The 19,330-nt window shown below is 29.9% G+C and overlaps 1 protein-coding gene across 8 annotated transcripts in view; it reads left to right on the plus strand.

Moving 5' to 3' along the window:
* nedd4l (NEDD4 like E3 ubiquitin protein ligase) overlaps positions 1–19,330 on the plus strand; it is a 93,136-nt gene that overhangs the window by 60,535 nt on the left and 13,271 nt on the right. For 4 of the 8 annotated variants that reach the window (XM_051092623.1, XM_051092624.1, XM_051092618.1 and 1 more), the window contains 6 exons: positions 748–807; positions 2,269–2,403; positions 3,196–3,366; positions 9,465–9,662; positions 13,343–13,420; positions 18,450–18,504. In XM_051092623.1, coding sequence (XP_050948580.1) covers positions 748–807; positions 2,269–2,403; positions 3,196–3,366; positions 9,465–9,662; positions 13,343–13,420; positions 18,450–18,504 — 697 coding nt within the window. The remainder of the gene's footprint in view (positions 1–747; positions 808–2,268; positions 2,404–3,195; positions 3,367–9,464; positions 9,663–13,342; positions 13,421–18,449; positions 18,505–19,330) is intronic. The other 4 variants (XM_051092625.1, XM_051092620.1, XM_051092619.1 and 1 more) reach the window with 3 other exon arrangements.

A 19,330-nucleotide genomic window follows, 5' to 3' on the forward strand; every position in this document is an offset into this window, starting at 1 on the left:
AAATTATTAGAGCATATTAGAATGATTTCTTACACTGAAAACTGGAGTAATGACTCCTCAAAATTTAGCTATGCCATCTCAGGTATAAGTTACATTTTAAAAGATATTAAAATAAGAAACAGCTGTATGAATTTGTAAAATTATTTCGATTTTTTTTTTTTTTTTTTTTTTTTTTTTTTTTTTTCTGTTTTTACTGTATTTTTGATCAAATAAATGCAGCATTGGTACGCACATGTTACGAATTTATTTATTATTTAGTTATTTGTTTTCATTTTAACAAGTCTTCTTACGATTATATGAGTTATATTCACACAAAATTACAAAACTAAATGTTGACACTGTAATCATCTCTTAATTGCAAAGCAATGATCTGTTTTTCCACAAAAATGCACCTGGGCATTTCTTTCACTCCTCTATCACTCTTTAATCAAATCTCAATGTGTTTTTGATTCTAATCATCCAACGGTGATTTCAAATAAAAGTTCATCTAATCACATCTCCTTACGTCAATTTTTTGGGTTGCTGTATCCTTATGTCACACCGGGGCACCTCTCACAAAATCATCCCCTTCAGCTCTCCAAAATCACCTGAAATAACCAAAAACCACCCTCAAATCACTTCCCCATCTATTCGGTTGTTGCGCTTTCTGGCTGACCCTCTTCTTCCATTTGCCCTCATTTCCCCTCTCCCACTGGCCCAAAACAGGGCAATTGCCCATCCCATCTAAAAGCAGCTGTTATTGTCCAGCAGAGCTCCCAGACCCGACGAACAAGAGCACAAACGGTCACAGGCGTTGAGGATACCATGGTAAAGTCCACATGTTGTACATTTGTGCTCTCCTGTCTTCTTGGTTCTTCCCCTTATTTTATTTTATTTTATTTTATTTTATTTTATTTTATTTTATTTTATTTTATTTTATTTTATTTTATTTTATTTTATTTTATTATTGGTGGTGGTATATAAGTATATTCATTATTATTAATAGAATTACATGTATTACTTGTATTAATTTAATTTATTTATTATTTATTATTTATTATTTATATTTATAAACTTTATAAATTGTTTTAATTACATTTTATGGATTCATGGATGGGGCCTCTCCTTTCACTTTTTTTCTATTTACACCAGTCTTTTATTGTGATATTGATATTATTATAATAATTTTAATAAGAGGTTGTAAGAGTCAACTTTTTAAAATGTATTTATTTGAATTTGTAATAAGATAGTAATAATTATTATTTAAAAGTAAAGTAATTTTATTTATTATGATGTTAATTTTTAAATCTCTAATTTTTATACATATACATTTTTATGCATATAAGTTTTGTGCTCTTCTGTCTTCTGGTTTTATTTTATTTTATTTTATTTTGAGGTGGTTAAGTATATTCATTTTTATTAATAATAATTACATTTGTATTACTTATATTAATTTAATGTATTATTATTTATTTTATTTATTTATATTTATAAATTCATAAATTGTTTTAATTACATCTCACTTCACTTTCTTTTACACCAGTTTTAATGTGATTGATATAAGAGACTTGTAAGAGTTAATTTTTTTAATTAATTTATTTTAATTAGTAATAAGATGGTTAAGAGTAATAATTATTTTTTTTAAATGAACAATATTTTGTTTATTATGAAGCTAATTTATAAATGTATAATTTTTATACATATATGTTTTATTTAAATAATTAATAATTTACAAAATAATTCTTAATATAATTAATATTATATAAAAATTTTACCTTTTTTATTAGGAGGCCCTCTTTATTTTATTTTTTATTTTTAACCAGTTTTTAGTTTGTGTATAACTATAAAATTAAAAACTGTGAGGGATCGGTTTACACCCCAACTTGTCCATCTTCACCCTACATATAAAATCACCCAGACATAAGTATCGGATGCATTTTAAAAGCGCCCATAATACTATAAAAGCATGTCATCTTGTGTGGAGTGTGTTTTGGACGTGTTTAGTTGTGCTTGGGTGTTTTTATGAGTGTATTTGTATCTACATTTGTGTTTGTGAAAATGTGTTAGTATTCTGGTTTTAAGTGTACAATATTCCCACACTCATCATATTGAATGTCATATCAGTTAACAAGGCTTCTCATACAGATATGACCCTGATATACAATATCAAAACAGATTCATTCGATGTAGCCAAACTGACAGTGGTACAGATTTTAATGTCACCATCAAGTTTCTCTCTTCTTTGCTTTTTGAACATGCAAACTTATCTTTTTGTTTCACTCCGTTCAGTCTCCATCGGCCTCCTACGCCTTGACCACACCAGGCCTTCCACCAGGCTGGGAGGAACGCAAAGACCCCAAGGGACGAACGTACTACGTCAACCACAACAACCGTAGCACCACCTGGACGCGGCCCATTCTGCAGGTACACTAGCCTAGCGTAACCTAGCTAAAGCTAACGGAGGTCTGTTCTTCGTGTGATGTTTTTTTCACCATCATCCTGTGTCAAATCGAAATGTCTTCAGTGACTCTGCGCTCCGTTCCTTCTTTTTTTTTTCACTGCTGCATCTGTCTCATCTTTTTTTTTGTTCTGTCTTTATCTGTTTGCTTCCATGTACTTGTGTACTCGTCCCATCATGATGTCTCGGTGTTATTTGTTTTGCCATCCGTTGTGTGTTTTCTTGATCTATTTATTGCTATTCTGGTCCCTCTAGATATATATCTTATCTGTCTGTTCCTTGTGCTTGGAAACTTCTTTTTATATAACAGACCCGATACAAGGCTTATTTAACTCCAATCTTTCTTAAAATATTCTGTAGTCATTTATAAACCAGACAGACCTCTACGTTTGTCCCAAAGATCAAATTAATAGATTAGTTCACGTCCAGAATAAAATTTCCTGATAATTTACTCACCCTCATGTCATCCAAGATGTTCATGTCTTTCTTTCTTCATTTGCCAAGAAATTAAGTTTTTGAGGAAAACATATCAGGATTTGTCTCCATATAGCGGACTTTAATGGTGGCCAACGAGTTGAAAGTCCAAATTGCAGCTTCAAAAAACCCTACAGGATTCCAGTTGAGGAATAAGGGATTATTTTAGACCTTGCTGTCCATTCTGGAGCTCTTTTAAACCTTGAATGCTATCCGTCTAGGATCGGCGTGCCCTTGAACAAGACCTTGTGGTTACTCGCTAACGAATCCTTTTCTTTGACTAGCAGCACACTGAAGATGGAGCCAGTACCTCGGCTGCGGCAGTAGGGGGCGCTACAGCAGCCACAACCCCCGCTTCCACCCCTTCCTCTTCCAGCGGCCACCTAAGTGAACCACAAGTGCGCAGACCCCGTAGCCTCAGCTCCCCCACAGTCACTCTCTCTTCCCCACTAGAGGTGAGAACATCCTTCTTTCCCTCTATTTCATCCCTAACTTTCTTCTTTCAGTTTCCTTTGCCCCCCAACCTGATTCTAGTCCATCTATTAAAGGGATAGTTCACCCAGAGTACTCATAACCAAACAGCCATTGACTTCTATAATATGGAAGTCAATGGCTGCCAGCAACTGTCTGGTCACCAACATTCTTATAAATGTCTTCTGTCATACAGTTTTGGAACAACTTAAAGGAATAGTTCACCAAAAAATAAAAATTCTATCATTAATTACTCATTCCAAACCTGTAAGACCTTTATCTTCAGAACACAAATTAAGATATTTTAAGGAAATCCAAGAGCTTTCTGACCCTGCATAAACAGCAACGCAACTGACACATTCAAGGCCCAGAAAGGTAGTAAGGACATTGTTAAAATAGTCCATGAGTTCTTCTGTAATTTTATGAAGCTACAAATTTTTTTTGCACAAAGAAAACAATAATAATGACTTTATTTAACAATTTTTTCTCTTCCGTGTCTCTTCCTTTTCCCCTGCAAATTAGTGACAAAAATGCCAGTCATTGTTTCTTGTTTTTGCCTTGTACACGTTGTGGTTTTGTTCCTCATTTCACTTTGTTAGCTTATGTCAGGAATATTTATTACATGTGTTGACACATTGAGTTCTGAAGAAAAAAAAGATTCCTTCTAGATACATTTCGGAGATAAAAGTTGTTTACACAAAGCTCAAGTCTCGACTTATGTTTCTTTCACTTTGTCTTAGATTTGAATCGTGTCACTTACATAAGTGAGATTCAGATTATCATTCGTGACAGTTTTTTTTTTGTCACATTTGGTGGTAGACAAGTGTTAACTTTAAACTGTGTTTCACACCTGTTTTGTTTCCATTGCAAAAGTGCAGTGTAATATAATCACTGTATCTGCACACAGTTGGTGGAAATAGGAAATCAGAATCACGTTCTGCCATTGGCGTCTTTTAGGTACCAACAGCTGAGGCGAATGATTAGTCGTAGCCCTTGTATTATGCACGGATCAGTTTTAATATGAAAGTCTGATGTCCAAAAGCCAATTCAGTCGAGAGATAGTTTCCTGACCCATCTGCTCCACACCTTTCAATTCAAGTTAATGTAATTCACTTTGATGCACAGTAAGAGAAAGGGGAAAAGAAATGTTATTTCTGCTTAGTGCTGTTATCAGTCATCATTTTGATCTCTATCCCTGCCAAACAAAACTTGTTTTTGTTTCATAAAGTGTTTCTGTTGGAAAATGTTCAAACACCCATACATTCTTGAAAATACCTACACCTTTTTTCAGTACCCAAATGGTTCTTTGATAAATTTATTTTTTTAGTATTTCACACTTATATCATAATAATAAATGTTTTTGAGCAGCAAATGAGAATATTAGAATGATTTCTGAAGGTTCATGTGAATGGAGTAAAGATGCTTAAAATTCAGCTTTGAAATCAAAATTAAAATTGTATTTTAAAATATATTTAAATAGAAAATAGTCATTTTAAATGGCAAAAATATTTTAAAATGTATCTGTTTTTGCTGTACTTCGGATCAGAACATTAAAAATCTTACTGTTCAAACATTTTTCACTGGTAGTGTAGATATGCTAGTTTTGTTTTTCATATCACTCCATGGTCACTTTTTGTCTTAAAAAATTAGGTAATTTCAACCATGAAATATTTAAATAATTTAGTTGGATTTTCAATCTTAAGAATTTATTTGCAATCCAATAATTTTGTTATAGTTTTTGGAGGGGAAAAATATTTAATATTTTTTCCTTTCATTTTATTTCAGTGAAAGAATAGATTTTTGTATTTTTATTTTTTTAAGAGACTAACACATCCCTTTTTTTTTCAAATGTGCTTGTGAAAGCATATAATAGAATAGTATATACTGTCAGAATGGCAATTTTGCATTTTTTTTTATTTATTTTATACATTTTGCCCCCTAAGGTGAGACTTTGACTATACCAAAAAAATAATAAATAATTACACTACTAGTCAAAAGTTTTTGAACAGTAAGATTTTTAATGTTTTTTAAAGAATTCTCTTCTGCTCACCAAGGTTGCATTTATTTGAATCAAAGTACAGCAAAACAGTAAATGTTAAAATATTTTAACTATTTAAAATAATGGTTTTCTATTTTTATTTATTTTAAAATGTAACTTATTTCTGTGATTTCAAAGCTGAATTTTTAGCATCATTACTCCAGTCACGTAATCCTCCAGAAATCATTCTAATATTCTGATTTTCTGCTAAAAAAAACCCTATTATTATTATGTTGAAAACAGCTTAGTAGAATTTTTTTTCAGTTTTTTTTATGAATAGAAAGTTCAGAAGAACAGCATTTATCTGAAATAGAAATCTTTTGTAATGTTATAAAAATATTTGTCATCACTTTTGATCAATTTAAAGCTTCCTTGCTAAATAAAAGTATTCATTTCTGTAATTTCTTTCTCCAAGAAAAAAAAAATTGGCTCCAAGCTTTTGAATGGTATAGTGTATAATGTTACAAATTAAATATTTTATTTATTTCAGATTTATGCTGATCAGAGAATTCTGAAAACTGTTTTAAATGTTGATAATAATAATAAAAAAAATTGAACAGCAAATCAGCATATTAGAATGGTTTCTGAAGGATCATGTGACACTGAAGACTGGAGTAATGATGCTGAAAATTTAGCTTTGATCACAGGAATAAATTACATTTTAAAATATATTCAAATAGAAAGCAGTTATTTTAAATAGTAAAAATATTTCAAAATTGTACTATTTATGCTGTGCTTTGGATCAAATAAATTCAGGCTTGGTGAGCAAAAGATATTTCTTTAAAAACATTAAAAATCTTACTGTTCAAAAACTTTTGCCTGGTAGTAAAGACTTTAAATAAATGGTAAGACTTCTTGAGAGACACTATATCATCCCACAGACTTTCAGAAGTTTAGTCCTTATTCAGGATGTTGAAATATTCGCAAAGTTGAATTGAGCAGCTGTTGTGTGTATCAGGTTTTAATATACTCGTCAACATTTACGTGTGTATGGAGGGAACGGGGCTTGTACCCCTGTAAATTCGTATCAGTTGACGCTACCTAAAACTTGGGTTGGGGCAGCTGTCCGTTTGCTTATCGTGAAACGCGCCAAAGTGTCACCATTGCCAAAAAGACGTTTAACCTCTCAAACAGCCATGACTTCATAGTTTCCTTCTGTTCTCTTGCTCTAAATCCATGTCTGACCTTAAACCTACTTCTTATTTTGATTTTATAGTACATTGTTCAGAAAAATATCCATATATGCCTTCTAAACCTTCCCTTAACATGCTTTATGCTATAAATACGTGTGTGTGTGTGTGTGTGTGTGTATACACATATATACATATTTTATATAGTATATTATAATAATACTTTTACATATTGTTTATTTTTGATGCCTTAGACTGTAAGAGTTTTTACTGTTTGTTTTTATAAACGTATTTCCAGGGGTAATCGACAACAGGCCACATATGGTGTTCATAGAGCTCAGGTAGTAATTTAATCCAGAATATTCCTTTGAAAAAGGCAAACAATTTTATCTCCGATGATGGACCTCATCCAGAGCTAATGGCCTCTGCTGTGAAGAATGACTTTGCTAATGGAATAAACAATAGCTCTTGTGGCTAATCTGCAGATGTTGGGGAATAAATGTCTTGTGTTCACTCTCATAGCAATTATTGCTAATTACAGCCATACACTTCCATGTAAAAAACATGGTAGCTAGCAGAAAAGGCATGGGGCTTTCTCGTGTGATATTGATTAACATCCCTTTTCTGTCTTCCTTGATTCTTTCTGTCATAGCTTGGGCTCGATATTTTAAACAGAACTACAGCTTCAGCGCATCTCTTAACCGAAGCATCACTCGCCACTTGAAACATGAAACGCTTTGGAGATAGTGTCACAGAAGGGCGATTTTATGAGGTTGCTAAGCAGGAAGCAAGTAGATTGAAATCAAATGAAATGATTATCTTGTATTTGGTCTTCGAACAGGAAAAACAATTGCTTGCATCACAGATAAAAAAGGGCTTTCTTTCAACTTTCATATTATGTGTCTGACATTGTGCGCGCACTTTGATATATAGGAATTTGTTGTTTTTATTTTCTTGTATTACCATGATATGATGTGTCATGCAAATATTTCTGGTAAACATTAGCTGCACTCAAAATCAACATTCAAATAGTTTGAATATTAAAAATTAATACATATAATACTACTGGATTTTAAATAATAATAATAATAATAATAATTAATAATAATAATAATAATTATTATTATTATTACTACTAATAATAATAAAAATAATAAAAAGATGTATTATAGAGATAATATTATAATACATATAATGTTTATGATGCTGTAGATTACTGGTTTTGGATTTGTTTTTATATAGCATTTATTATATTATGTGTTATTATTAATAATGATATTTCTACATATGTTAATGATAATATCAATTTTTTTTATTATAATAGTTATGATGCTATATGAGTGAATGGAATATTATCTAGTATTATTTATAATAATATAATATTTAAGATTTTATAATATTATTTGTTATTGTTTTTTGTTTGTAATAGAGTAGAATAGAATGTTTATGATAATATGATATTTTATTTATGATTCTGTAGATTAGTGGTTTTGGATTTGTTTTTTATATAATATGTTATTTTATATATTATGTGTGTATTATTTATAATAATATGTCTGTATTTTTTGATGATGATATAACATTTTATATATTATAATATTATTTATGATGAGGTGAATTATGGTTTTGGATTTTATTTATTTATTTATTTTTTTAAATAGAATAGAATTTAATATTTAATCTATTATTATTTATAATAATATTTCTCTATTTATTATAAATCATTATATGATATTTAAAATTTTATAATATTATTTGTGATGCTGTAGATTTTTGCTTTAGTTTTTAATATAATACAACACAGTTAAAATAATATTCCTTTACTATATATATATATAATGTAGATATTATAATATTATTTATGAAGCTATAGATTAGTGGTTTTGAATTAGTTTTTTTATATAATATATTATTTTATATATTGTGTTTGTATTATTTATAATATGTCTGTATTTTTTGATGATGATAATATAACATTTTATATATTATAATATTATTTATGATGCGGTAGATTATGGTTTTGGATTAGATTTTTTAATAGTATTTAATAATGTTAGATAAAAAATATTCCTCTACTATTTATGATAATATAATATTTTGGATATTATATTTTTATTTATGATGCTGTAGACTTGTGGAATTGCTGTTTTTAATTTAAAAAAAATCTTCAGTTCAATGTGGCTAAAATATGTTTGAGTGTTAAGTTAGTAGCTGGATTAGTTCTTGAGAAGTATAAAAATATTCGGGTTTTTTTTTAGGGATTTCTGTGAAGCGCCTGCTTTGAAAGTAATGTAAAAATATCCCATTTTACTTTACATTTCTCTGAATTTTGATAGACTTTGTGACAAAGTTAAGAGCTCATGTTTTGTGTTATTAACACTTTGGGAACAATCCTATTCTTTGTTCTCATCTTATTGCCTTTGTTGATTCAGCTTTCATAAGGAAAGAACTAATGACTAATCACATGACAGGTGCTACATTTTCCGCATCTGAAGTCAGAAGACCTTGTGGAATATTGAGTAAACATTTCACAAAGGCTTAAAAAAGTTTACATAAAGAAATACTGGGTTGTATTTATAAATGGTCGGGGTTGCACAGGGCCATCTGAATTTTAATTAAAGTGTTGAAAGGGAAACATTTGTTTTTAGGAGAAAAAAAAAAGACGAGAGGGCGACAGAGACACGGCCAAAGGTGAAATGGAGGTGAAATCCTCCATTTCAGTTGTGTGCTAATTAAAATTTTAGCAGGATTAAATAACAGCGTGCCACCTCATTAGCACGTACTGCGTTTTCCAAATCGTTTGAGTTTTTTGACATATCCTTGAATTACACAGAATTCAAATTGATTATACACAAAAGCTGTAAGACAAAATAAAAGGGGAAATAATTAACGTTGGCTCTTTTTCCTTTTGCAGGGAGCCAATAACGCCCAGATACGGCGAGCCGTAAAGGACACGTTTTCCAACCCTCAGTCCCCGCAGCCTTCTCCCTACAGCTCCCCCAAATCCCAGCATAAAGCAAACCAGAGCTTCCTGCCCCCCGGATGGGAAATGAGAATAGCACCCAATGGACGGCCGTTCTTCATCGACCACAATAGCCGAACCACCACATGGGTAAGACAAACACTTACAAAGTCTCACAAAACTAGTTCAGTTCATGGTAAGGACAATCCCAGAATGCTTTGTAATGACCTCTGAGGAAAAAAATTCAAGATGGCTGAGTGGAAAGATGAGATGTTCAGTATGAAATATATTTGTATGTAGTTAACCTAATTAAAATCCCGCTTAGTAGCATGGTAATGACAAAGCCTGTTGTAATCAATGTAGTCATATGTGCAGTCACAGTCGTGTTTTGCAGTCACAATAATGTTTTGTGTTGCTGTAGAACGGCAGCTCTTTTGGTTTTGGAACAGAGCTACAGCTCCATTTGCTGATGTAACTATGGTTTATGTGCAGCTGTGATCACTGCTATTATATATTTATATCTCATCATTAAGCTTTTGTTTACTACGATGCAAATACCGTCAGCAGTTTGACCTGGAGCTTGACTCGTCGGCTTTTTCTCACATCAGATGGTGTCCACCTGCATTGTCTGCCTGCAGAGTTTTCTGAACTGTATAGCATTTTATTTTATTTTATTTTATTTTATTTATATATTTTTTTGTTTTGTTTTGTTTCGTTACTCTTGAATCATGAACCATGATTACTGAGAACTGTGTAGCATTTTATTTATATGAGTATTTTTTTTTTTTATATGAGTATTTTATTTAAATGAGTAATTTATTTTTATTTTCATTTAATTTTATTTAATTTTATTTTTCATGAATCATGCACATTTTTGTATGGCATTCATTTATTTTATTTTATTTTATTTTATTTTATTTTATTTTAATTTATTTTATGCTTTGTTTTTTGTTTTTGTTTTGTTACTCATGAATCATGAACCATGCACAGCTTGCTGAGAACTGTGTAGCATTTTATTTGTATTATGTAGTATTTTTTATATGAGTAATTTATTTTAATTTTTATTTTTTTTTTATTTTATTTTATTTTTTTTATTTTATTTTATTTTATTTTATTTTATTTTATTTTATTTTATTTTATTTTTCATGAATCATGCACAGCTTTCCCAGAACTGTATGGCTTTTATTTTATTTTATTTTATTTTATTTTATTTTATTTTATTTTATTTTATTTTATTTTATTTTATTTTATTTTATTTTATTTTATTTTATGCTTTGTTTTTTGTTTTTGTTTTGTTACTCATGAATCATGAACCATGCACAGCTTGCTGAGAACTGTGTAGCATTTTATTTGTATTATGTAGTATTTTTTATATGAGTAATTTATTTTAATTTTAATTTTAATTTTATTTTATTTTATTTTATTTTATTTTATTTTATTTTATTTTATTTTATTTTATTTTATTTTATTTTATTTTATTTTTCATGAATCATGCACAGCTTTCCCAGAACTGTATGGCTTTTATTTTATCTTATTTTATTTTATTTTATTTTATTTTATTTTATTTTATTTTATTTTATTTTATTTTATTTTATTTTATTTTATTTTATTTTATTTTATTTTTCATGAATCATGCACAGCTTTCCCAGAACTGTATGGCTTTTATTTTATTTTATTTTATTTTATTTTATTTTATTTTATTTTATTTTATTTTATTTTATTTTATTTTATTTTATTTTATTTTATTTTTCATGAATCATGCTTTCCCAGAACTGTATGGCTTTTATTTTATTTTATTTTATTTTATTTTATTTTATTTTATTTTATTTTATTTTATTTTATTTTATTTTATTTTATTTTATTTTATTTTATTTTTCATGAATCATGCACAGCTTTCCCAGAACTGTATGTATTATATTATATTATATTATATTATATTATATTATATTATATTATATTATATTATACTTTACTTTACTTTACTTTACTTTACTTTACTTTACTTTACTTTACTCATGAATCATGAATCATGAATCATGAATCATGCAGAGCTTTCCCAGAACTGTATGGCGTTTTTTGTTTTATTTGTTCATAAATCATGCACAGTTTTCCAAGAACTGTATAGCATGTTATTCATAAAAGTATTTTATTTTATATTATTATTTTATTTTATTGCACAATGAATTATGAATATTATTTTATTTTATTTTATTTTATTTGTTTGTGAATCATGCACAGTTTTCCAAGAACTGTATCGCATGTTATTCATAAAAGTATTTTATTTTATATTATTATTTTATCTTATTGCACAATGAATTATGAATATTATAATATTCATGGTGCAATTTTTATTGTTGTAGTCTATTGATTATTTGTATTGCCTAATACTTTTATTACTTAAAAATGTGTATAATATGCTAAACATTACTATATATCTTTCTTATGTGTCTCTTAAAAACATAAATCTTATTGCTTAAAATAAAATAAAATAAAATAAAATAAAATAAAATAAAATGTAAATAAACATAAAAAAAAATACTTTATATTGAAAAAACTAAATTAATAATAAATGAGACTTGCTTTGGCAGCCTGCTAAAATAAAATATGTATGTCAAAGTACTAAAATAACAAAATAAAATCTTATTTTAAAAATATTTATAATATTATTATATATTATAAAATGCATTATGTACCTTAAAATACTATATGTGACCCTGGACCACAAAACCAGTCTTAAGTCGCTGGGGTTTATTTGTAACAATAGCCAAAAATACATTGTATGGGTTAAAATTATTGATTTTTCTTTTATGGCAAAAATCATTAGGAAATTAAGTAAAGATCATGTTCCATTAAGATATTTTGTAACATTCCTAGATGTAAATGTATGAAAACTTAATTTTTGATTAGTAATATACATTAAGAACATTATTTGAAGAACTTTAAAGGTGATTTTCTCAATATTTTGATTTTTTTTTTTTTTTTTTGCACCCACAGATTCTTGATTTTTAAATAGTTGTATCTCTGCCAAATATTGTCCTATCCTAACAAACTACACATCAATGAAAAGCTTATTTATTCAGCTTTCATATGATGTATAAATCTCAATTTTGAAAAAATGACCCCTACGACTGGTTTTGTGATCCAGGGTCACATATATACATTTAGTGGTTGCTGTTTCACAAATGTTTAAAAACAAGATCTGATTATTTTATTTTTTTTTTTTGATGTTTCTCTTTGCCTACGTTAAAATGCGTGAAAGGTATTTGGCTTTCACAGATACGCACACACAAACACACACAGTCTTGCTCACAATTGCACACTTCAGTGCCCCATAGCTGGAGGGAGGCCCCGAGTGATGCAAACGTGATACGCTCAGAATCAGTGTGCCACCTGGTGTCTGACAGAAGAACTGCAGTGGCCTAATTTCCCCCAGCACAGACTTGCCTTTGTCCAATTCTGTGCCAGATGTATTGCATCCTCCTAAGAGGTTCTTTGTAATTGGACAGGTCTAAAATGAAAACAAATTGATTTCCTCTTCTTTGCGCGATGGCTTAAAATAGCACATTGTGGTTTACAAAGTATGCCTTTATTAAATCATGCTAGTGGTTTTGAAACGTCCACCGAGAGGACTGAAAAGTTCACTATGTGTAATTACTGCATAATCTTCCCATGAGATGAGAAAGAAACACAATCGTTCCAGTATTACGTCCTTATTGTGTGTAGAACTGCATTTTGGCAGCAGACAGCGAATGCAGTTTACTGCTAAATGAGGATAAAACCTTCTGGGAAAATCTGAGCGCGTGTCAACCTCCCTCTTTTTCGCTTTTCAGGAAGATCCTCGCTTAAAGTATCCCGTTCACATGAGGACAAAAGCATCCCTGGACCCTGGCGACCTCGGCCCACTTCCTGTGAGTATAAAAAGAGCGCCGTTGAGCGTTATTACCCACAATCCCAACGCTTTCAACAGCCTGGACTGACATGTGTCCTTGTGTTGTGACAGCGATGCACAATCATGAAAGCAACATAAGATGAGAATGGCAAAACTAATTCAATCTACGAAGCAAAAAATAGGATTAATTCTAACAACTGAATGGGAAAACCGTAACCAATCACACAACAGAAATTTGACTGTGGTTTTTTTGTTGTTGAACTATGTCCTCAAGCTGTTTGTAACACAACAATTTGACAGTGGATTAGCTCATCTGAGATCATTCCTTTTTTTGTTGACCTATAATGCAATTTTCCCGAGAACCTACTCCAAAATTAACACTCGATAAGCGCCAAAATCGCCTTTGGCAAGTGAACGCAGTGCTCGCATGCTGGCCGGTAACTTTATAAGGAAATGCAACTCACAATAACAGGATTATGCAGGGTTCTTTTCAGACATAAAAGGGTTTGCTAAAGAAAACAGATGTTGTGACCTTTGTACGAAGTTTATCTGTGCTAACAGTGTTTTTATTTCTATGGAAGTCCATGTAGCAACATGCATGAATTGTTACTCACGTTAAGCCAATACAAAAGGAAATATGAGAAGTGAAATGACCTTTTCTGTTTAGTCTGAGTCAGGCCTATCACAAGAAGCTCACAAATGTATAACATAAAGATATTTTAAATATTCCCATAAATATTTTAAATGATAATTAATTGTTTATATATAGACTAAAATGTTTTTAAATATTTGTTTTAATTTTTTTAATTAAAAAATGTAAAAAAATTAAGAATAATGCATCCTAATGATACTTTTGAAATTGAAATTGAAGTTTGAGAACAGTTAAAAAAAAAATTAAAAAAAAAAGTTTTTTTTTTTTTTTTTTTTTACTTAAAGGAGAAGTCCAGAACAACAATTTACAGATAATGTACTCACCCCCCTGTCATGCAAGATGTTCATGTCTTTCTTTCTTCAGTCGTAAAGAAATTGTGATTTTTGAGGAAAACATTTCAAGATTTTTCTCCATATAATGGACTGATATGGTGCCCCGATTTTGAACTTCTAAAATGCAGTTTAAATGCAGCTTCCCAAATGCGGTTTTAAACGATCCCTGCCGAGGAAGAAGGGTCTTATCTAGTGAAACAAACGGTTATTTTCATTAAAAAAAACAAAAAAAAAAAACACAAAAAACGGATTTGTACTGTGTATTCTGGCTCAAGACAGTTAGGGTATGTCGAAAAACTTGTATTTTCTCCCTCAACTTCAAAAATAATTTCAAAATCATCCTACATCGCTGCAGAAGTACCGACCCAGTCTTTGCAAAGTGAACATGCAAAGATGATCAAACACCCTTAACAAAAAAGGTAAAACTCGTATGGTATAACTCGATCGTTATGCTAGATAAGACCCTTCTTCCTCGGCTGGGATCGTTTACAACTGCATTTGGGAAGCAGCATTTAAACTGCATTTTGGAAGTTCAAACTCGGGGCACCATACAACTCCATTATATGGAGAAAAATCCTGAAATGTTTCCTCAAAAAACATCATTTCTTTACGCCTGAAGAAAGAAAGACATCAATATCTTGGATGACAAGGCGGTGAGTACATTATCTGTCAAATGTTGTTCTGGAAGTGGACTTCTCCTTTAAGCAAGAGTTGATGCAATATGCACCTTACATGGTGAGATTGTGAAGAAACTCAGTTTTAATGTTTTTTCTTCCACCTAGGAGATATACTTACTGTAGATGCCGGTGTTTGGTAATCACACCTTCTCTTCTCAGGTTTTCAGTGGAAATACGTGCCAGCAAACAGGGACTTATCTAATAAACATCTATTTTAATGCTTGTTTTCATGTAGCGTTGAAAATGCCATGCACATGCAAGTAAATTAAAAATACATTAATATATTCAAATATTTGCATTTTTTTAGTTTCAATTCCAAACTCTTATATCAAATGTCTAAGAATATACTTCCCCCGCCTCTTTTGTTAATCAGCTAGCGCTTTCCACAGTTATTTAACTGTTATTTGTGTGCTATTATAGTAATTATTACTGTTTTTTAAATGTTTAAGAATATATTTTTTCCCCTTCGACCATCAGCTTGCACATTCCAAAGTTAGTTTAAAATTATTTGTATGCTGTTATAAAAATTTATATTTTAAATTGGATTTATTTGTAGATTTTCAGTTTTCAATTTAAATTAGATACAATTTTAAATTAAATTTTAGTAATTATGTTTTTGTCATTTTTATTTTTTTTATTTCCATTTAGCTTTAATTAATGTTTTTCATTTTTAGTAAATTTAGTACTTTAACTTATTTTAATTAGTTGCCAAAGCAACATGACAAATTTTCGTTATAGTTTATTATCTAATATTTCTCATTTATTTTATTTAATCTTTACTTAAGTTGATGTTAATAGTTGTAGTTTACAATAACAACTGGTACATTCACATACGCTACTAGTCAAAAGTTTTTGAACAGTAAGATTTTTAACGTTTTTTTAAAAGAAGTCTCTTCTGCCCACTAAGCCTGCATTTATTTGATCCAAAGTACAGCAAAAAAAAATCTTTCTTACAAAAACTTTTGACTGTATCTTGTGTATCAGTTTTCTCATTTTTGAAACCCTATATAAATGATTCCCACTGCATTGACTGCAGTTCTGTCTCACAAGCTGGTGGTGTGTGTGTGTGTGTGTGTATGTGTGTGTGATTTCTCTTTCGGTGGCGTGGGGGAACATGGTTCGCTCTGCGCTCGATGCTGTTTGTGGCAGAATCTTCCAGAGGAGGTCGGTCCTCTCTCTGCCTGCGTGTTTACCTGCCTGCCCACCAGCCTGTCCACCCTCTGACCTCTGACCTCTCCTCCTTTTTTATCATTGCTGGCATGGATGACTGTCCCTCTTTTTCCTTTTCTGCTTTACTCCCGCTTCTACTCTTACTGTCTGTCTTTTTTGTTAGTCCTTTTTTTTTTTTTCTTGTTCTGGTTTCTTTTTTGGTCTGTTTTTGTCAGTGTTTCAGCTATAGAGCTCAATATTGACTGCCTTGCCTGCCATTCATTTTCTTCATATAAGGATCTCAGAATATTGTTTTAACCTTGAACCAAACCAGATAGATTTAATTTTATTAAATTTTATTTAATTTTTTATTTAATTTTATTTTATTTGTTAAATAATATGCAAAATTATTAAAATACAAAATATCAGATTAAATGTAATAAAATCATATGATTCTCAGTGCCCAAACATGATACATATTTGATTTGATTTGATTTATTTTTTATATTTTTTTTATTTTATTTTATTTATTAAAAATATATCAGATTAAATCAAATTAAAATAAGTGATTCTCAGTGCCCAAACATGTTATCTATTTTGTTTTATTTTATTTTATTTTATTAAAATATATATTACATTAAAAGAAATGAAAACAAGTGATTCTCAGTGCCCAAACATGTATTATTTTATTTATTTTATTTGTCAAACAATATGCAATGTTATTCAAATTAAAAAATATATATCAGATTAAATCAAATTGAAATCAGTGAATCTTAGTGCCCAAACGTTTTATTTTATTTTATTTTATTTTATTTTATTTTATTTTATTTTATTTTATTTTATTTTATTTTATTTTATTTTATTTTATTATTTGTTAATTTATTTGTTAAATAATATGCAATATTTTTAAAATTTAAAATATATGTGAGATTATATCAAATTAAAATCAGTGATTCTCAGTTCCCAAGCATGGTACCTATTTTATTTTATTTTATTTTTATCTTATTTTATCTTACCTTATTTTATTAAAATATATATTACATTAAATGAAATTATAATAAGTGATTCTCAGTGCCCAAACATGTTTTATTTTTTTTTTTTTTTATTTGTCAGATAATATGCAAAAAAGTTGTATTTTATTTTATTTTATTTGTCAAATAATGTGCAATATTATTAAGATTAAAAAATATATCAGATTAAATCAAATTAAAATCAGTTTATTATTTTTATTTATTTATTTATTGTGTCAAATAATTATTACAATTCTACTCTCTGATTAGAAGAAATTACAGGTTTGTAAATAAGAATAAAAACAGCAGGAAAAATCGAATTTATCTCCATAATGCATGGATTAATAACTGGGCTGCATGTTGTATAAGTGGCAAAACAATTTTCAGCAAAATATAGGGTTTTGGGTTATGACCCACCAAAAATTACACAGACTGTAGCACTTATATTAGCATATATAATTATTTTACAGTCATTTTAGAAGATATACATCAGTGCAACCCTAAAGTTTTTTTTTTTTTTTTCAATGGGATTTTTACTTCCAGAACCCTTCTGTTGAGCTCTGTTAGTCTTGTGTCTCCGTCTTTCTCTCTTTATATTTCTCCCTGCACGTATCTCGTATCTGGTTGTGTTAATTATCATTTCTCCATCCATCATCCTTCCTTTTCTCTGCATCCTCCACCCCTGCACAGCATCCATCCTGTGCTTCATTCAATGCCAGTTTTGGTTGATGCCTGTTCAGCACGAGAGCGCTTGTCTTCAGTGCTGGCTCACAGTCTCTCAGTCGTGAACGAAGGTCTTGTCCTCTCTCCGGATCCCGTGTGTGGGTCGTCAAACAGCTTCCCTTGATGTCGTGGGTTATGAATTGTTGGCCTGTTTGGATGTGTATCCTTGGCTGTGATTTTTGTCAGGCCTGGCAGTTTCCTGTGATGTTGGTATCGACGTGGGTTTGCAGGTCTCGGGGTCTCAAAAGAGGGGCAGTTATGTGAATGCGAGTGTGTGTTCGTCAGAGTGAGAGTGAATAAAAACGAGGTCTCTTCTGCATGCCAGTGGATCCCTGTCGTGGAAGCTCTCCCACACTGAACCGAGGAATCGTCATATCTTTCTGTTCCTTCCTCCCGTCACATTATCCGTTACAGTTGTTGTGTTGGTGTGTCGGTGGTGAATCAGGTCTGGTGGTTTCGTCTGATCTTAACGTCTCTGTTTTTCTCTCTCTCTGAATCTCCGCAGCCTGGGTGGGAGGAACGAGTGCACGCAGATGGAAGAACCTTTTACATCGACCATAGTAAGGATGCTCATTTACTGACACAATAAGCAGACACATTTGAGTGAAGGGATAGTTCACCCAAAAATAAAAGTTGCCATCATTTACTCACCCTCCAGTTGTTCCAAACATGCATGAATTTCTTTCTTCTGTTGAACATAAAAGAAGATGTGGGTAACTGAACAGTTGCTGGTCCCCATTGGGAGAAAATACTACGGAAGGCAATGGGGACCATGAATTGTTTGGTTACCCACATTCTTCAAAATATCTTATTTAAAAAAAAAAAACATTCTTATTTAAAAATAAAAAATCATATAAGTTTCATTTTTGGGTTAACTATCCCTTGACGTTATTAAAAATATTGCTTTAATTGTATTTAACACATAATATTTATAGTCAAAAATTACTTTTCATTTTCCTTTAAGTATTTCATGATTTTGCATTCATAGTAATATCAATCAAACTGCAGTTGGGTTGTTTTGATTCAGTAATGTTTATTTTATTTTATTTTATTTTATTTTATTTCATTTCATTTCGCTTCATATTGAAATTAATATGCAATATTATTAAAATGTTAAATATATATGAGATTAAATCAAATTAAAATCAGTGATTCTCAGTTCCCAAATATGGTACCTATTTTGTTTTATTTTTTTATTTTTATTTTATTTTATTAAAATATATATTACATTAAATGAAATTCAAATAAGTGATTCTCAGTGCCCAAACATGTATTTATTATTATTATTATATTTTTATTTATTTTATCTTATCTTATTTTATTAAAATATATATTACATTAAATGAAATTAAAAAATTGTATTTTATTTTATTTAACATACTGTTA

Source organism: Labeo rohita, chromosome 21 (assembly GCF_022985175.1).
Source record: "Labeo rohita strain BAU-BD-2019 chromosome 21, IGBB_LRoh.1.0, whole genome shotgun sequence".
NCBI classification, from domain to species: domain Eukaryota; kingdom Metazoa; phylum Chordata; class Actinopteri; order Cypriniformes; family Cyprinidae; genus Labeo; species Labeo rohita.